This window comes from Rissa tridactyla, chromosome 3, assembly GCF_028500815.1.
Source record: "Rissa tridactyla isolate bRisTri1 chromosome 3, bRisTri1.patW.cur.20221130, whole genome shotgun sequence".
NCBI lineage: Eukaryota > Metazoa > Chordata > Aves > Charadriiformes > Laridae > Rissa > Rissa tridactyla.
In genome coordinates, this window is record NC_071468.1 from 94,480,947 (window position 1) to 94,499,366 (window position 18,420).

At 41.0% G+C, this 18,420-nt stretch overlaps 1 protein-coding gene across 8 annotated transcripts in view; it reads right to left on the minus strand.

Moving 5' to 3' along the window:
* The window catches only part of FAM135A (family with sequence similarity 135 member A), a 91,024-nt gene that overhangs the window by 60,315 nt on the left and 12,289 nt on the right, over positions 1–18,420 (minus strand). For 4 of the 8 annotated variants that reach the window (XR_008465292.1, XM_054194383.1, XM_054194382.1 and 1 more), the window contains exon 2: positions 12,348–12,468. The exons of 1 other annotated variant lie outside the window; for it this stretch is intronic. Coding sequence is in view for 6 of the 7 variants with exons in the window: in XM_054194383.1 (XP_054050358.1) it covers positions 12,348–12,468 (121 nt within the window). In the remaining variant the exon portion in view is untranslated. Of the gene's footprint in view, positions 1–12,347; positions 12,469–16,138; positions 16,231–18,420 lie in introns of all 8 variants that reach the window. 3 more of the 8 variants (XM_054194387.1, XM_054194384.1, XM_054194385.1) reach the window with 2 other exon arrangements.

Sequence of the window (18,420 nt, forward strand, 5' to 3'; positions counted from 1 at the left end):
CCTGTAAGCTGGGATCTGCAAAACCCACCGAAGAAGAATGCAGATTCTCCTTGGGGAATTAGAAGCCGGGGGTCTCTGCCGCTCTGGCAAACTCGCCTTTCTACCATCTCTTCCTTCCTCCTTTCAGAGTTGACCTAGGGAAAGGGACTTGGCATTCTGGAAATGATTAGGGCCCTTTCCCCAGCAGATATCGGGGGTGGGTCTCTCTGTACTCTGCAGTTGTGCAAGTCCTTCTCTTTGCCACTTCTGCAAGCTGGCATCTGGGAAAAACCTGCCCCTTCTCATAATAAGCAAATACAAAGAATAACGTCTTGAAAATGAGACTATACTTTTACAATACAAGGATTTTTCAAATAAATCAAGTTTAAGGAGTTCTGTTTTCCCCTTCTCCTCTGCCCTGTCCTCCCAGACACTCCCTCTCGACCCTCTGCTGCAATATATTGCCCCCCTCAATTACACCAACACTACTTGCAGAGCTATGCTGCAAACTGGACCGATGAAGCAGCTCAACTTAAAGCAGGCTGCTACAGCAGCTCAGCCGGGACAACTGACAGAGCAGTGCACTGCCGTGGCAAGAAGCAGCCAGCAGCAAGGAAGGGGAAACTCTGCAAACAGGCATTGCCAGGCAAGTTCTGTATCTCTACATGAGAGCTTAGGGAAATTAGAATTGACATACCTGATATCTGTCATAACTCTGTATCCTACGGGCAGGGATGCCAGTGGAGATGAATGCAGAAGTTCAAACAGAGGTTTTGTTTCAAAACATACTAATCTCTGGGCTGTTCTCGCTCAGCAGATCATACTGACATAGTGGCCTCTCCTGTTCAAGAGATATTTTCCTAACATAGAGGTTGAAACCGTTACAGACATTTCTCTCAGGATGTGGTCCAACATTACAGTTAGACCAGCCCAAGAATGAGCTGGTGACAGAAGTAGGGATCCCACTCCTCCTGTGTATTTTCTAGTCCTTCTGCACTAGCAGTGACAGTTATCTGATCCTGTGGAAGGTGATCCAGAGAGATAAAACTGACAAAACCAGAATCATATTCTGTGGGGTTTTTTTTATTTTTCTGCTATCTGACCACTTTGAGCTAACCCACTAGAAGGTAGTAGAAAAGCCTTACTGCAGACACACAGGAAGCACCAGAAGCAGCAGGGCCACCCTGTTCAGGCAGCTGCCATCCAACCGATCTCCCTACCTGTAACATCTACACCCTTAGCCCAGTGCTGCTGCCAGCTTAACCCACTCTCTGACTATGCTGCTGCCAAAAGCAGGCCTGTCTTATTGGCCTCAGAACTACATGACTGCAGAAGCAAACAAAACAGGAATATGAAATGCATTTCATGCCTTTTGGCAGACACATGCAGTTGTACTGGCTCAAGCCAACTACAAACCTATAGACGAGATCACTGTTTCACAACAGATTCGAGTTCATGGTGCTACCAATGGGCCATGCTGGGTGCACCTTCTCACTCCACCAAAACCAGTGCTCAGGCAGTTAGTTACACAACCATCATAGAATCATAGAATTGTTGAGGTTGGAAGGGACCTTTAAGATCATCGAGTCCAACCTTTAGCCTACCCTGACAAGAGCCACTTCTAAACCATGTCCCTAAGTGCCCCATCTACCCTTTTTTTAAACACCTCCAGGGATGGTGAATCCACCACCTCCCTGGGCAGCCTATTCCAATGTTTAATAACCCTTTCAGTGAAAAAATGTTTCCTAATATCTAATCTAAACCTCCCCTGACGTAACTTGAACCCGTTTCCCCCATATCAAAGAAATTGGTACAGGCGAAAAATACACCTTACACCCTCCCCCCCCCCCCCCCGGCCCCAGTCTGGCTACCTCCAGCAGCCTGAAAGTTACTTCTGGTGTTAAAAACACATGAAAATACACAATGAGTAGCAGCAGATGTCTTGATCATTTAGTGTACGATATTCACTATCTTTTCAGAGAAACAAAAAACATTTTTAAAGTAATCTTAAAACTTTGTGGAGAAACAAATGGAGTTATTTATGGATAAGCACGAACGTGATGCACCAGTTCGGAGTGCCTCTAAACCTTTGGAAGTCTCTTGAGCTTCCTTCCCAACAGCCAACACAAGTAAGAATCTGGGAAAGGGAGAATGAGTGGAGGGGGATGAAATAATGTAAAAATAAATCAAAAAACCTGAGAAGTTACTTTATATGGAGTACAGTAATTGGCAGGAGATTTAAGGACTGAAAGAGGAAGATATTTTGCAGAGCGCACCTGACTGAAGCAGAGGCAGCAAGTGTGAGCTTGGTGGTGGGACTGATCCTGGTTCCATATTCAGATAAAGCTACATGCTCTCTCAAGTATGTGATGATCCAGTAAACTGCTGTTTGTGATTACAGATGCAGGTATACATAAAAGCATGATTAGATGTATGTGCAGCAGAAGAGACACAAAAAGACACCATACCAGGAACTTCTGTTGTATCACAAGGCAGTCAAGACTTTGGAACACAGAATGAGCATCTTTCTCCCTTCCTTCAGATAGCTACGGATGGCAAACTAACTTAAAGACCTAATATAATGACCTCTCTGCTGTAACTATTATGTGTATTAACCAAGCACACATAAATAGGGCAGAACACTTAGGAATAACAGATTTTTCTCTGGTTTTCACCAGAGGGACAGATCTGAACTGTAAGCCTATGCAGAAGCTACACTCTTCTGGACAAAAGAGTGCTAACTCATGAAAGAGTCTCAAAATCAGCAATTTTAATGATTAAACACGTATTTAATGCAAGGTAAAACTGCTACTGCTGTCACATGCTATTCCAGAATACTAAACTCAGTAAGACTTAAATTTAGAAAGAGAAGGTACATACTCAAGAAACCATTATTCTGATGTCTTCAACTAACACCTACTCCTATTCTACCTTCACTCTACACAGAGGAGACAGCCAGCTGTATTGTTCTACAGATTTAAAAGATGGGCCTTCTCCAGAGAGAATCCCTTTATACTCAGTACTGTCTTGCACTGCCATTTACTCCCTCACTCAACTAAACTCACTGATCATGTTTCTGCTGATAGTCTTCATGGCAAGGCATGCTGATAGATAATCTTTACTTTGCAACGCGAAATGGTACCTGGTCTTACATATACAAGACACATCATTCTTTGCTTGCACAAAGAAAGAAGGAATTACGTAGACACCCCAAATACAACCCTCAAAGGAGGACAAATGACATAAGCCATATCACAATTACATATAACCTTGCTGTTACACAAAACAGCTGCGCCTATCGCAGTGCTGTCAGGCTCCAGCAAGACATTAAGATGGTATAAGTACACATCTGAGCTTTTATTGTTTTGTTTTTAAAAATGTAATTTTGCCAAATTCAATGTCTGGATTCAATGGGGGGATACAGGAAAAAAAAAACAATGCACCTCAGATTTTATAAAACATACCCCCAGACACTATGTCTCTATGAATAATGATTGAAAAAATAAGCACCCATACCATCATCTTTACACATCAGAATATGTACCTGAAACAGGCAGCTTCAGGATCTGATTTGACTTCTTAAGATGGAGGTTAGTTTTCTAGGAATTAAGACAGGGGTAGGGGCAGAGAGGATTCTCTAGGCTTCAGAGCAGAAGCACAATTTACAATGGCTCTAGGTGACCCCTAGATAAGCTGTCCTGTGTGTCTATAAGTCTCCTAACACAGGTATTGTACTCAGATATCTGAAGATAAGCAGTACAACCTCCCCAGGTCTTCAGTTCCACTCACATAGCTATGGCAGAGTATACTTCAAAAGCCTTAATTTCCCAGCTAATTCAATGGAAGCAGTGCTCAATTTTCCACTTATTTTTCCAACTGCTATTCTCAACAAATACAAGGCTTCTTATTTTAAAAGACAAGACTCTGAAGTACCATCTTATGGTACTTCAAATTGTTATTGCTCTTTGGTACCAGACCATGTCATTGGTCTCTCAGACATCCTGCATCAGAAGGGCTAGGGGGATATTTGATGATATTAACTTTTAACTTCTGAAGCAATATCAACTTAATATATGACTTTCCCACTGCTCATTCCCAGCCTTACCTATTCTTGCCTCAGAGAGCAAGCAGGAACTGTGTGTGTGCATCCATTCTTGAATTAGAATCAGAAACCGATCCGCTTTTAAAAAATAAAAATAAAACCAAAAGAAAAGTATTTCCAATGTTTTTCCTAGACAGACTATTTCCTTGAGTCTACAGCCTGGCCCTCCAAATCTTAAACCCATATTACTGCTATTTGTATTATTGTAAAACCATGAGCTGAAGAACTGAGCTCATCTTGCAACTGTTAGACGAATTTGACAGCTTTCTTCTCCCTTTGTAAAGACCGTATTACATTCAGTAAAGATCATAGTACAATACTTCAGAAGATAAGCTACATGTCAGAAGACAATTCACAACAGAAGACAATTATTTCCAGAAAGCTCTGTCATACAGAAACTTGGTTTGAAAGTAAAATTATGACTAGGCTGTATGAATTAAAAAGAAAACCAAACAGGCGAGCATGAATGCTCCTTGTCCCTTAATCGTTTGTTATTTGATCATGTGCTAACAACACAAAACATTAGCAGAGGGTACTTCTTTATTTAAGGACACTACCTCTTTCACTCCTGATGTAGCCAGGAGAAAGAAAAGTCATCCTACTAAAAGTGAACTCTTCAAATTTTAATTTCCTGTTAATAAAGTATAAAACTAATGTAGACAACTCACTGGATCTAGAAAAAAATATAACTTTTCATATATTGCATTACTTCTTATGAAATTACTGTGTAACCATAGTAAGATTCATTATCATGCTCTGATTCAGTGTATTTTCATTTATGCTACATTACACAACTACACACATGGAAGCGTAAAATGTAGTGCTGCTCAGACACATCAGTAAGTATCTGGACATGGAAAAAAAATAAATCTATGGAACAGAAGAATACATGAGGCTAAATAACCAGTAGTCTCCAAAACTTAAATTCCTTTGACTTTCAAAAGGACTTAGCTTTACAAGCAACTTAATGCTACTGAAATCCTATCAATAACCTAATTTCAGATATGATACACCTCTAAAAATGTGTTTTATGTTAGAATCCACTGGAGTCCCTTCTGCAGAAGGTATTTAATATTCTTCTTGCATCTGTTAACCAGTACTTATAAAGCAAAAACACTTTTCAAAGTGTGGTACACTTCCATTATTAATGCAAACTCTTGAAGTGCTTTTGCAAGAATCTTTTAACGCAAAACAAAGTCAAATAACAGATAACTAGACACACTGAGCTCAAATGTAAACCTGTAGCTATAATAAAGACCTACTGTTAATACCTTATTTTACTTGCACCGTTCATAGTCTACTTGAGTTAACAACGAATTTACACTTAGCTGAAATAACCCTTACCAAGTTCTGTTTCTAAAACCCACAATGAAACAGCAGATACTCTACTTCACAAAGAAAACTGCTACGAAAAAAAGTCAAATCACAGACATAGAGACATTACTGTTGAAAATAGTCTACGTAGTTGTGTGTGCATGCATATTACTGACGAAATAACAAATGATTAGTGAGAAAATAAGAATTTAACATTGGGATTATAAGAATACACAGAGATAGGGAAAACACAGACTAAAGCTATTTTCAAAGCAGACCTTGAAGCAATGTGTGCACTGTGCTGAACTAGAAACCATCATTTAAGTTTCTTTAGCCCATTAGATTTGCCAGTTCACAGGTGAAAAAGCAATACACAGCTCCAGAGAAATGAAAATCTCATCTCACAACTGAGGGTTACCAGGAAACTTCTCTCACTACCCACAAGAGAGGCATAACTATTCCAAGCTAAGACACCAGGATTCATCATCCGGTGGTGGAACACTGCAACTTAAACTGAGCACTACAAAGTATTGTGGCACTTTCAATAACCGGATGTTTGAAATCAGAAATGCTCAATACATTTGTATTTCAATTCAGGATGTTGACACATACAAAACATGTATGTAAATGTGGAGGAGTAAGGATCCACAGTACACAATAAAAAAATGGGGAAAAGAGACAACCTGCTCTTACGATAACTACGTCTTTAAAAAACAGCATCATAAGTAACATTCACAGTCATCATGAGGCAGCGGCAGCAAGCAGAACAGAAAGTGTTATAAATAAACATCCCAAACTTGTGTTATAAACAGTGCTAAAATTGCCACTGATGTCCCACAACCTCCTACTTGCACAAATTTTAAACATCAGCAAAAGATTGGTCAAAATCACTTTATCAGGGCATCATATATTCTTAGCATCCATCTAGAGCTGAGAACATCACCACTAGAAAAAACAAGAATGTGATGTCCTAAGTGCATATGAAAATGTTTCAAGAGAACATTGTCATCTGTTCTGCATCTGAAACTGATTTTCATTTCAGTTACCTGGAACAAGCTTGCTGACAAAGTATTAAAAAGGTTATTCTTATTAATGATTATCAGTAGGCAGAATAGGCCTTTCAGTAATAACCCTAATAAATTAACTAGCTGTCTGTTGTGCAAACACAGAAGAGTCCTTATGCTAAAGGACTTAGAGAAATAAGAGACAACATGCGAATGGAAATTACAGACACAGTAATTGTCAGTGTGGCAAAAAATCATTTCAGGAAACAGCTTTCTTTTGCCACAACACCCTGCTGGCTCATGTTTAACCCGTTGTACACCAGGACTCCCAGGTACTTTTTTTAGAAAGGTACTTTCTAGACAGTTGGCCCACAGCCTGCACTGACATACTGGGCTATTCAACCCCACCTGTAGGATTTGCTTTTACCCTTAACTTGAGGATCCTATCAGCCCATTTCTCCAGTTTGTCCAGATCCCTCCAAAGAGCATCTCTGCTCTCCAGGGTGTTAACCATTCCCTGTAATTTGTTATCATTCAAAAACTTCCTGAGAAGACACTCTGTCTCATCATCCAGGCTGTTAATTAAAACACTAAACAGTACTGACCCAGTATCTATCAATTAGTCATCAGCTGCAAGTTGGACCTTGTACCACTGAGGACACACTTTGGGCCCAGTCATCCAACCAGCTTTCCAGCCAACTCATTCTCCACTTCTCCAGTCCACATCTCACTCAGGCTGCATTATGTTTCCCTTTGTTCCCTTCTCTCCCTAAAGTAGAGAAAATGAACAGTCTGCTTTAAAGGGTCAGTTAGGAGAATAACGCAGTTATAACAGTGAGTTTGTTACAGGACCCTTCAGGTAAATTTTATCTTGAGTGAAATATTATGAGAAATTTTGGCTGAGTCTGCACTATTGATCGGTTTAGATCAGCAGAGTGGTTTTGAGGTACTTTCTCCAGTGATCCCCATTTGCTACGTGCTGGTTCAGTTCACTGAGATCTTTCCACGTACATAACCTAGACGTCTCCTGGAGAAAACTAAACCGCAGGCTGTGATCTACATGTCACAAAATGCACTTCAACCCCTGGGGGGACAGAAAGTATGAAAACAATTACTGGTATGAACAACTTCAAAATACACTCACAATGCAAAACATCTGGTCCAGAGGACGAGACTAAATCTAGTCTGAAGTAACCCTGGAACCACACAGATACGGGGATGTCAACACTGCTTCTAGTAATTCATTCCTAAACCACCAAATTAATTGCAAGCGTAAACACAGTCAGAAGTGCTTCTGGCAATAGTGTCACTACAGATAAAGATCCAAAAAACATGCTACAGTTGGATGCAATAGCTGGCAGATTTCTTCAAGTAGTTACAAAACCAGGAAGAGGTAATAATGGTTTTGATTGGATATTGGGATACGTGGACTCTACAGAAAGGAGGATAGGAGGTGGGGTGCGGAATGTGCCACCAATTCAAATGACCAAACTGATTCAGCTCATATTTAATACAACAGACAAAAGACTGACATCTAAAAATACATCAGGGTGAACACTTGGACTGATAAAGTCATTCAAACCATAGGACAATGCTGGTAAGAAAAACAACCAACCAGAAACTGATCAGAAGGAAATTTAGGCTGTAAATTATGACTTCTCCAACAATCAAAAGAGTGAGAATCGGGACTCACCCTCCAACTACGTTTGGATAAAAATCTATTCAGTTTTAAGAAGGAGCTTGATGTGATTACTTACAATAGCCAACATTTCATTTTACACTATTCAGAAGGTCATTAAGCTTCTAACACTATGAGACAGGCATGCTAAGATGGGTAGGCTTGAACGCACACAATCCCAAACAAACCCAGAATACAATAAATTCTAGACCTGACTTTTGGTGAGAGAAGCCAAACTAAACACAATGGTAGCTCAAAAATAGGAGGTTAGTAATGAAACTAGGTGTAAGATCCCTAGGTGTAAGAAATCAGGAAAGGAGGGCAAGAAATTGGTATGGCTGAGTCAAGATCTGCTGGTCAAACTACAGGGCAAGAAACAGATGGACAGGCAGTGGCAAGAGGGACGGGTATCTTGGAAGAATACAGGGACGCTGCCTGGTTGTGTAGGGATGGGGTCAGGAAGACAAGGCTCAGCTGGAACTGAACTCGGAAAGGGACACCACGAATAAAAAGGGCTTCTACAGGTACGTCAGCCAGAAAAGGAAGGTCAAAGAAAGGGTACCCGCCCTGACAAGCAAGACTGCCAAACTGGTAACAATGGAGTAGTAGAAAGCTAAGGTATTCAGCAACTTTTTTGCCTTGGTCTTCACTGGCAACCTCTCTTCCACACCTCTCCAGTAGATGTACCACAAGGCAGTGACTGAGGGAGCAAAGTCCCTCCTGCTGTAAGAGAAGATAAGGTTCGTGACCACCTGAGGAACCTGAACATACAGAAGTCTATGAGACCTGATGAGATGCACACCAGAGTCCTGAGGGAACTGCCTTATGTAGTAGCCAAGCCTCTCTCCCTGATATTTGAAAAGTCATGGCAGTCAGGTGAAGTCCCTGGTGACTGGAAAAGAAGGGAAACATTGCACTGACTTTTAAAAAGCATAGAAAGGAGGACCCTGGGAACTACTGACCTGTCAGCCTCACCTCTGTGCCTGGGAAGATCATGGAACAGATACTCCTAGAAGCTATAATAAGGTACATGGAGGACAGGCAAGTCCTGCCTGACCAACCTAGTGGCCTCCTATGGAGTGACTACATCAGTGGACAAGGGAAGAGCTATGGATGTTGTCTATCTGGACTTCTCTAAGGCCTCTGACACGGTTGCCCCACAACATCGTTCTCTCTAAATTGGAAAGATATGGATTTGATGGATGGACTGTTTGGTGGATGAGGAATTGGCTGGATGGTTGCATCCAGAGAGTGGCGGTCTGCGGCTCAATGTCCAGATGGGGATCAGTGACAAGTGGTGTCCCCTCAAGGGTCTGTATTGGGACCAGCACTGTTTAATATCTTCATCATTGACATAAACAGTGGGATCAAGTGCAACCTCAGCAACTTTGCAGATGACACCTAGCTGAGTGGTGCAGTTCACAAGCCTGAGGGATGGGATGCCACCCAGAGGGACCTGGACAGGGTTGAGAACTGGGCCCATGTGAATCTCATGAGGTTCAACAAGGCCAAGTGCAGGGCCCTGCACGGAGGCTGGGGCAACCTCCAGTATCAACACAGGCTGGGGGATGAAGGGATTGAGAGCAGCCCTGCTGAGAAGGACTTAGGCATACCGGTGGATAAAAAGCTGGACGTGAGCTGACAATGTGCACTTGCAGCCCAGAAAGCTAACCATATCCTGGGCTGCATCAAAAGAACCATGGCCAGCAGGCTGAGGTGATTCTGCCCCTCTACTCCGCTCTGGTGAGACCCCACGTGGAGTACTGCATCCAGCTCTGGAGCCCTCAGCACAGGAAAGACATGGACCTGTTGAGGTGGGTCCAGAGGAGGGCCACAAAAATGATCAGATGGATGCAATACCTCTCCTGTGAGGACAGGCTGAGAGAGTTGGGGTTGTTCAGCCTGGAGAAGAGAAGCCTCCAGAGAGACCTTATTGCAGCCTTCCAGTACTTAAAGGGGGCCTACAGGAAAGTCGGGGACAAACTTTTTAGCAGGGCCTGTAGTGATAGTACAAGGGGTAATGGCTTTAAACTAAAAGAAGGTAGATTTAAATTAGCTATAAGGAAGAAATTTTTTACAATGAGGGTGGTGAAATACTGGCACAGGTTGCCCAGAGAGGTGGTAGATGCCCCATCCCTGGAAACATTCGAAGTCAGGTTGGACGGGACTCTGAGCAGCCTGATCGAGTTGAAGATGTCCCAGCTCACTGCAGGAAGGGTTGGACTAGATGACCTTTAAAGGTCCCTTCCAACACAAACCATTTTATAATTCCATGAAATTAAAGATTTCCTTTTCTGCTGATTCAACCCATCATCCAAGAGCTCCACTAGCAATGTAAATATTACATCCTGTCTCCAATAAATACAAAGACAGTTCCGTAGAAAAATACTAAAACTTACCCAAATTGACAGAAATTATTGCAATAGTCACATGAATTTTCGAAGTCTTTCGAATTATTCTGGAAGCTCCCTCTCCTTCCCAACATTGATTTCTAAGGGAACGTGCAGAGTTAAAGGTTTAGCTTGAAACCAGAGAGGTAATGTCTACTCATGCCACTTTTCTCATTATGTCAGCATTCCACCTCTCTGAACTTGCCCTGTAAATTTACTGCTTTTTAAAGAGTAAGTTAAAAAGAAACATGCCAAGTAGAGCACTGGTAATTATACTGCTGTGCTTTGCTTCTCAACTACCTTTCTGAGGAATCATTTGAATTGTAAGGTTAAGACAACCAAAAGACTTCCTTCTCTTCAGGCTCTTCTCTATTAAAGTTAACGTGCTGCCATATTCTACCTTCTCCTTCCCCACCAATTTCAGAGATTGAAAGAGGACACAGTTCAACAGACTGTGCTTTTTTTGTTGAAGTAATTAGAATATTCTCAGTGTTTTGCCAGACCTCTTAAGCCTTCCTTAATCCTCCTCTTACCATGAACAGTGAAATTACAATTTTTCCTAAAAAGGGGACATAGTTTGTTGCATATACTTTGACTGCAAATGGTAGCAAGCATAATGTGCAATTTCTTCTGTCAGTACCAGCTTCAGGTCAAATTTAGAGAAAAGCTAGCTTTAATAAAATATAGATGAAAATTAACAGTAACATGGCAAAGATAGAGGCTAGCTAGCCAAGATATATTTTATAACAGTATTTTATGCCTCTTTCTCCTGAGCAACTTCCCAATCCTACTTGTTTTTTGTATCACTCTTCCCTAAAATAGCCACCTCAGAGGGTTAGTACAAGCTGGAGGAACCATGTGCATCCCAAAACAATGAAATTTTCCCATTACTTTACCTTCATCAACTCACCCTGACAAAAACAACCAAACAAAAAAACATTCCTACCAAGAACAATAACGCCCCTTTACCTGCCTTGAACTATACCAAAGTTAAAAACTAGAACGTATCTTCTTATCACTAAAATGTTTCTAAGTAGTTATTTTACACTGTTTTGGAAAAAGGAGCTATCATAAATCAACACTGATATATATTGTTCCCTGCCTGCAAACACTGACACAGCCTCAACCAGATTTATCTAAAACAAACATCATAAGAACTACAACAGTGACATGTATTTTTACTGCAGTCTGTTAGAAGACTGACAGAAGGGCAATGTACCACAATGCTAGATGACCAATAATCTTTAACACTCGAAAATATGCTACAAAGGATTATTTCCTACGAAGCAATGGGAAAGGACGACCTTAGAAAGTAATCTGAGGACAATCAGGTAACATCAAATGAAAGGAATGTGAAAAAGCCTTCTACAGAGACGAGCCGGAATACGAGGAGGTCGTGAGAGTCTAATGAGGCAGTGTGGAGCCTTCTCTAACTGTGGAGGTACAGCACAGTGTGAGAAGGAAGAAGGTAGTGAAGTTCTCCACCGCCAAACTGATAAATTAATAAGTTAATTGCAGCAGCAACATTTTTAAAAGATTGAAGAGAAACACGTACCATATTTCAAATAAAAGGCATCACAGAAATTAAGATATGAAAGGGTAAAGGCCTAGATCAGAATACAATCTCCCCTCCAAATCTACAGATCTTCCCTATTTTCCAATTTGAAAAAAAGCATTTTATTACAATTTAGGTTTTAGGCCAAATTATTTGGAGTATTTTATTCCTAGAAAGTATATGCCTTTCCAGTAAGGAATAAAGATTTTTCAAATCACTATAAAAATGGTCAGTAATACATGAAGCAACACTACATGACAGTACGCATTAAGGTCTTTCCATCAGCCATCCACCACAGTAAGGTTTGAAAGAATGCACTACCTACCCTCTTTGAAACAAATCCACATTGAAGAATTTGTGGAGCTCCACGGAGAATTCTACCATAGCCTGAACTTCACTCATGTTTATGAGGATGAAGAAGTCAAAACTTGTCAGCACCTTAGTTACTGAAAACAAACAGAAAACAAACTTTTTATAACACAAGCTGGGGATAATGACTATATGGTCCTTAAAAAGGACAACGCTATGTACAATTTTGCACAGCTTCCTTAGATATACATGTCCTGGGTAAACAAGAATACAGGATGTACCAAATCCTGCCCGCAGTAACTTCTCTTTGTGTGAAGGAATCAACTGTTATCAGAGAAGTATCACAGCACACCATCAGCATAATACAAACCTGGCACTTACTGATACCTCCATACTGCAGCTCTGCTCCGGTTCTTGGCTACAGAGAGGGGAAAAATACTGCCAACAAGGAGAAAAAGAGCATGGTCTGCTTCCAGCCCTTGTTGAAGCAGAATGACCATGCATCTAGCAGTGCCTCAACTCTGACATGAGGACGGGGACAGCTGAATTACAGTGTGGTCCAACTGTGCAGAGAAAGTGTTTGACCAGGGCATGTAGGGCTTTAGATGGAGAGCTTCTAGAGGGAAGGCAGGAATCAAGGAGCACAATGTGCCCATTTTTAGTCAATCTTTGTTAGTAGTAATGTGTTAATTCTCACTGTCTTCTTTGCAGCCACAGACTGGCACCTTTCTGCTAATTTAAAACTGCCTGCTGATACTTAAATTAAAATCCTACAGGCTTTAATGAGTTCTACTGGTTTTCCTTCAACGCTATCAACTGGATTAATAAAATAGACTATGCTTTTCTGCAAACACTTGTCATCAAATTTCCCAGTTCCTGCAAGCACTGTCTTCTTTGAGGAACAAACCAACCAAAAAATCTAGATCAGACTACCTTTCATGCACATTAGTCCATCTTCTGGGTCTAACACGCAAGCAGTAAACGTAAAAAAAAAAAAGCTAGCCTGGCTGGAGCTTGAATGGATTATGGGGGGTTTTTTTGTTTCTAAAATTTTGAACATGCATTTGGGTGTTTGCACTACTGAGACTGAAACAGAGTAGCTGGCAAAAAAGAAAAGTCATTGCCACAGCAGCTATCAGTCACCTGAAACCAAAGGTACCTTTATGGGCTGCCTCTAGCCTACCAACTAAATTATCTTGGCATATGACTCAAGATAAGATTTACCTTTCTGTATCTACTCTAGAGGAGCTGGAAGGCGTCAAGCACCACAGCACAGGTCTAGATTTTTAACTATAAACAAGAAGTTAATTCTGACCTTGGTTTAACAGCCAATACAAGGACTATGCATGCACTTTACAAAAATACAGAAACAGTATGTTACTGAAGTAACAGAGGACAGTGAAAGAGGAATTTTGCTTCTGAAGCTGAATTGAATATGAAGAACTCAGATCAAGAGTCCTTACTGCAAGATCAGAACTACAGCATCTAGATGATGCAATTAGCCCAGCTTGTCTAAAAATCCTGTGTTCATTCAAATTTCAATCAAGGGACTTCAACAGATTAATTGAATGATGTCGCAAGTTTTGCTACAGTATGCAGCGCTAGGACAATTCCCTCTTCCACTGCTTTGTCTATAGGATTGTGTAGGGATGTCCTCAGTGGTCTTTAAAGCTAGAATCAAGAAGTTCTACACTGATCTTCTGGGGTTACCATACTGCGTTATCACATGTGCCTCACCTACCATGACACAAGCATATCTTCTGCAAATGGAACCTGACCTGCCACTGAGCAGAGACACAGAGATCCCAGATCTGCCATGACCCTTTGCCGCTAGGCAACAAACCTTGCGGTATGTGCATAAAACCTGCGATGAAACTGTTCAATACCTTAGAAAGGAGCTCACTTTAAAACACTCAGGAAAAAGCAAAAGGACTTAGACAAAGGATGCCATGGGGCAGTCTCATCCAGCTTGCATTTTGATGAAACCACACTTTCAAGGGAGGAAGCCATTGCACGCCTCTGACTCCCCAGCACAATGAGCGGCACTGTCTACGTCCCTGAACAGTTTGCCTCCACTAAAAGAAGGGAAAACTGTTCCTGCAGGAGCTGTTGGGCCAAGCAGTCACTTCCAAGTGCTTCAGGGTCCGTTAATTCCCCAATAGGAAAATTCATAACAATCCAGAACTAGTGCAATTAGACAAGTTTGAAGGTCCATTTTATAAACGAGTTAATTCAACAAAAAAGCTAAGAGAGCAACATCTTGCATTACTGCCAAAAGGGCTGTCCAGTGAACTTGTGGTATTTCTATTGTGTCTAACACGGCTCCAGCTGGGGCTACTCCCTCCCTCCTCAGTCCGGCTGACTTAGCATCCCCAGCCAGCCCACTAAAAATTGCCTGGGCAGGCAACCCCTGCAGACGGAACACAGGGTCCAGCAAACACAGTGCCACATGTTTTAATCCAGTAATACAGCCCTCACTCAGCCACCAACAGTATTTTGAGAACTGGCACCCATGCCTTGCTCCAGTATCAACTGCAAAACCACTAAGAAATACCAAGCCACAGTTCACAAAACTGTGCATCCAGAAAGCAATGCTGCATGCCACCGCAGGTACCGGGGACTGCAGTCTATCAGCTGAGCTTTGAGGATGGCTTTTTTTTTTGCCAAGCATCAGCTTGTTCCACGTGCACTCTAACCTGGGAGAAGGGGAGCATTCACTGCCCTGAGCTGACATAAACCAAACCACTATTTTCTGTCAAAGTCTTTCACATCACTGCAAAGGAAAGCAGTGTTCTTTGAACTATATAATAGAAAGTGTTGTGCAGAGATTAAATATTTTAAAGGATAAACTCAAACTTAGACAATGTCTTTAATTTTCATTTGCTAACCATACAAAAGCCAACAAAAAAGTTAAACTCACGTAAAGTATTTCGTTTTTATAGATACCATTCAAATGTACAGCTAATCTTCACTAATTTCAATGACATTAAATGTCCACAACTCATTTTAATACTTAATGAGTTTATTGGTGTATTTTATAGCATATAATTAGCACTCGGAAACCACGCTATTGAACTGCACGTTTGTTCTGTCTGCCTGTAAGAAGCAGAAGAATCCTTCGGTAGGAGCTCTCTATATACGTGCAACAGAGCTTAATGCAGCACACAAACATGTATCAGAAGACCTGATAATACATAAGAAGAGTATCCTAACACACAGGTTAGAACAGAGGGTTTCATAACCTTTCGTAGCTACTTAGCACTTACAATCAAAACAGCATTTCAATACTCAAAATTATTTAACCACTGAGACTGAACGTCTCCAATAGTTAAAAAGTCGGTTAAAGCCAACTGATCCTATACTGAGGGCCAAAACTTTACTTCCCTTCACAATTACGGGGGTTTATTTATTTTCTTAAGTTGGAAAATCTCCTACATATCCTGGCCAGTCCAGGCTGTCCCCACACTAGCTCAGCACTTATTTAGTTATCCAAACTAATCTTTTCTGAGGCCACAACACAAAATGGATCACAGGATATCAGACTTTAAAAGACCACCAGAAGGAAAAAGGGCTTCTTGATTCTGTTTTTTTTCTAAATTGATCGTTCTAGTGATACTTTAGAGCAGCTGCATCAGAGCACCTGCAAGTGCAATGAAAAGACAGATGGAGGTGTACAGAAGCCTCCTAAACCAGCTTTGTTCTCAGTGCAATGCTTATGTAATAGTGCCATTAATCTAGCTACTTGTATTGGGAACTGTAAGACAATGCTAAGAAAAAAACCCCATATATGTTCAAAGAATGTCTTACCTCCACTGGTAGATACTCCATTTTAGTATGTTAGTTAACCAATCTTCCAGTTCTTCACTATTGCTGTCAAAAACAAAAACATACTGCTTGAACTAAAAAACAAACAAACAAAAAAATGTTTTACAATTCTCCAGAATTTTTCCGTACTCAGGTTTTTTATTTTCTTTTCCTGTGTCCCGTAACAGCCCCTATCATGTCCCCTCCAATAATCATACATGTTCCGCCTACCAGCATTCTCCAATCTGCCCTCAGTTCCTGCACTGCAGTTTTCTGCTTTCTGCAGGTGTAGCAGTCTGACACTTATTTTTCCAAAATAAAATAAAAAAATAAAACTTCTTGTGAAGCCCATGCTCTGGCAAAGCTGACTTGCCATGTTCAGCCAAACTATCCCTGTCTTCACCACGCAACTCTGAAATCCAGCTCCCAGAGGACCCCGGTACGCCCCCAACCGCCCCACAGCCTCCCCGATCTCCAGAGAGACTCTCAGCTCACCAGCAGCAACGTAGCATTGAGAAAGTAGGAGGATATTCTGTCTTGAGTCATCACATACAGCTCATGCCCCCACACAGTCCTACATAGCTACCAGGGAGGAGACAACTCACAAGAATAGGTCAGATGAAATTGTCCTGGTAAATTTTGTGTCCCTTCTCCTCAGAAGACTCAGGAGACAAAATTCAGGGGACAAGGGTGAGAGCCCTAAGACCAAGAACCCACTTTCTTAGAGCAAACGTTACAGGTAGGTCAACGCAATCTAATATTCTGAAGCTCTCCTTGAAGCCCCTGCTAAACCACTACCTTAAAATTGTTAAGAATCAGTCTATCTCCCCTGTATTCTTAAAGTATTAGGGTATTTTAAAAAATACCCTAAAAAATTACCGAAGTCTCCCTTTTATCTGATGACCTGTACATTTAGGACATAAAGAGAAGAGAAAGCTTAGTTATCTCTTCTTAGATGAACTTTGCATCTTTTCTGTAGGTATGTTTAAGACAAATAAAAACACAAAACCTATCACAGCTTGTGCAGGCAAGCTGTGAAACTAGTTTTGCCTTAGGTTCAGAGAAGAAAACAGAGAAAGCAAAGCATAAAAACCCACATTATCTGAAATTTTTTAAAATAGAAATCACTTGTGCGTGTCATGTGTGATATTATATCTTTGATACCACAAATTATCTATTATGCCGCAGTAAAATCCTGATACCATAACGCCGCATCAAAATGGCACCGACATTTATTCCATTTGTTCAACAATGCAATACAACCTGTGTTACACCAGTTCTCTTTTAAAAAGGGCTAAGTTATTTTTTAAGAGTGAGAGAAAACACACAAAGTCCTAAATACTTGAAATTGTTCTAGCCTTAGATCTAATATTTTATATTCAGTGGAAGTCAAAAGCAAAAATACAGAATACTACAAATGAAAATAAAACAAAACGTTTATTTTCCTTCAGTTTTCTTCTAGCTGCTCATTTAACAGTCTTCAGATAATTTTTTTCTTCTACGTTGCTGCAGGAGCTTTGTACACCTCCATCCCTGACCTTTTTTCCCCATCCTTTTCTCCATTATGCTCAGAGATCCAAGCACCTGCCAACACAAATTCAGCCATCATCTATCTCTGTGCTGATGACTCACAGGTTTGTCCCCCCACCTGAGAACTGTCTTCAATTCCAATTTTAGCCGTTTCTTGGACATGGTCTTCACCTGAAACTCAATCTAGCAAAAAAAAGAGTTCTTGACTTGACCTGCACGGCTATACCTAATACCTACTTTCTAAGCATGCACAATAGCACAATCTGACTGTAAACCTAGACGGTATTTTTCATTTAGTTTTCTCTGGGTTCTCATAGACTTTGGCAAGACTGTGCACAAGACCTGCCAAATTTTTCTGCATGTGATTAGAAACATGTCCCATCTATCCATACAGCAAAAACCCATCCAAGCTAATATCCTTTTTTGTTTTAATTACTGTGAGGCTGAAAAAGCATAATTCACTGCATGTATTAGTTCAGCATGGTGCTGCAAAGAACCAGCCTGTTATTTTGATCACTTCACCTCTCTCTCTGCATCCCCTGCAGAGAGAGCCTGGACTCCAGCATAACCCTCTTGTCCTCCTTTGAAATCCTTTTGCAGCTGTGCAGCACCAGGTATCACAGTGTTCTGGTTGAAGACTAGAGCTTCCCAGCACTACAAATAAACCCTGGCTCTCTGCAATTAAAAAGGTGAGGGGGTAGAAAAGAAAGGCTAATTTTATTTTGGACTGCATAATCATCATGTTGTAAAACAAG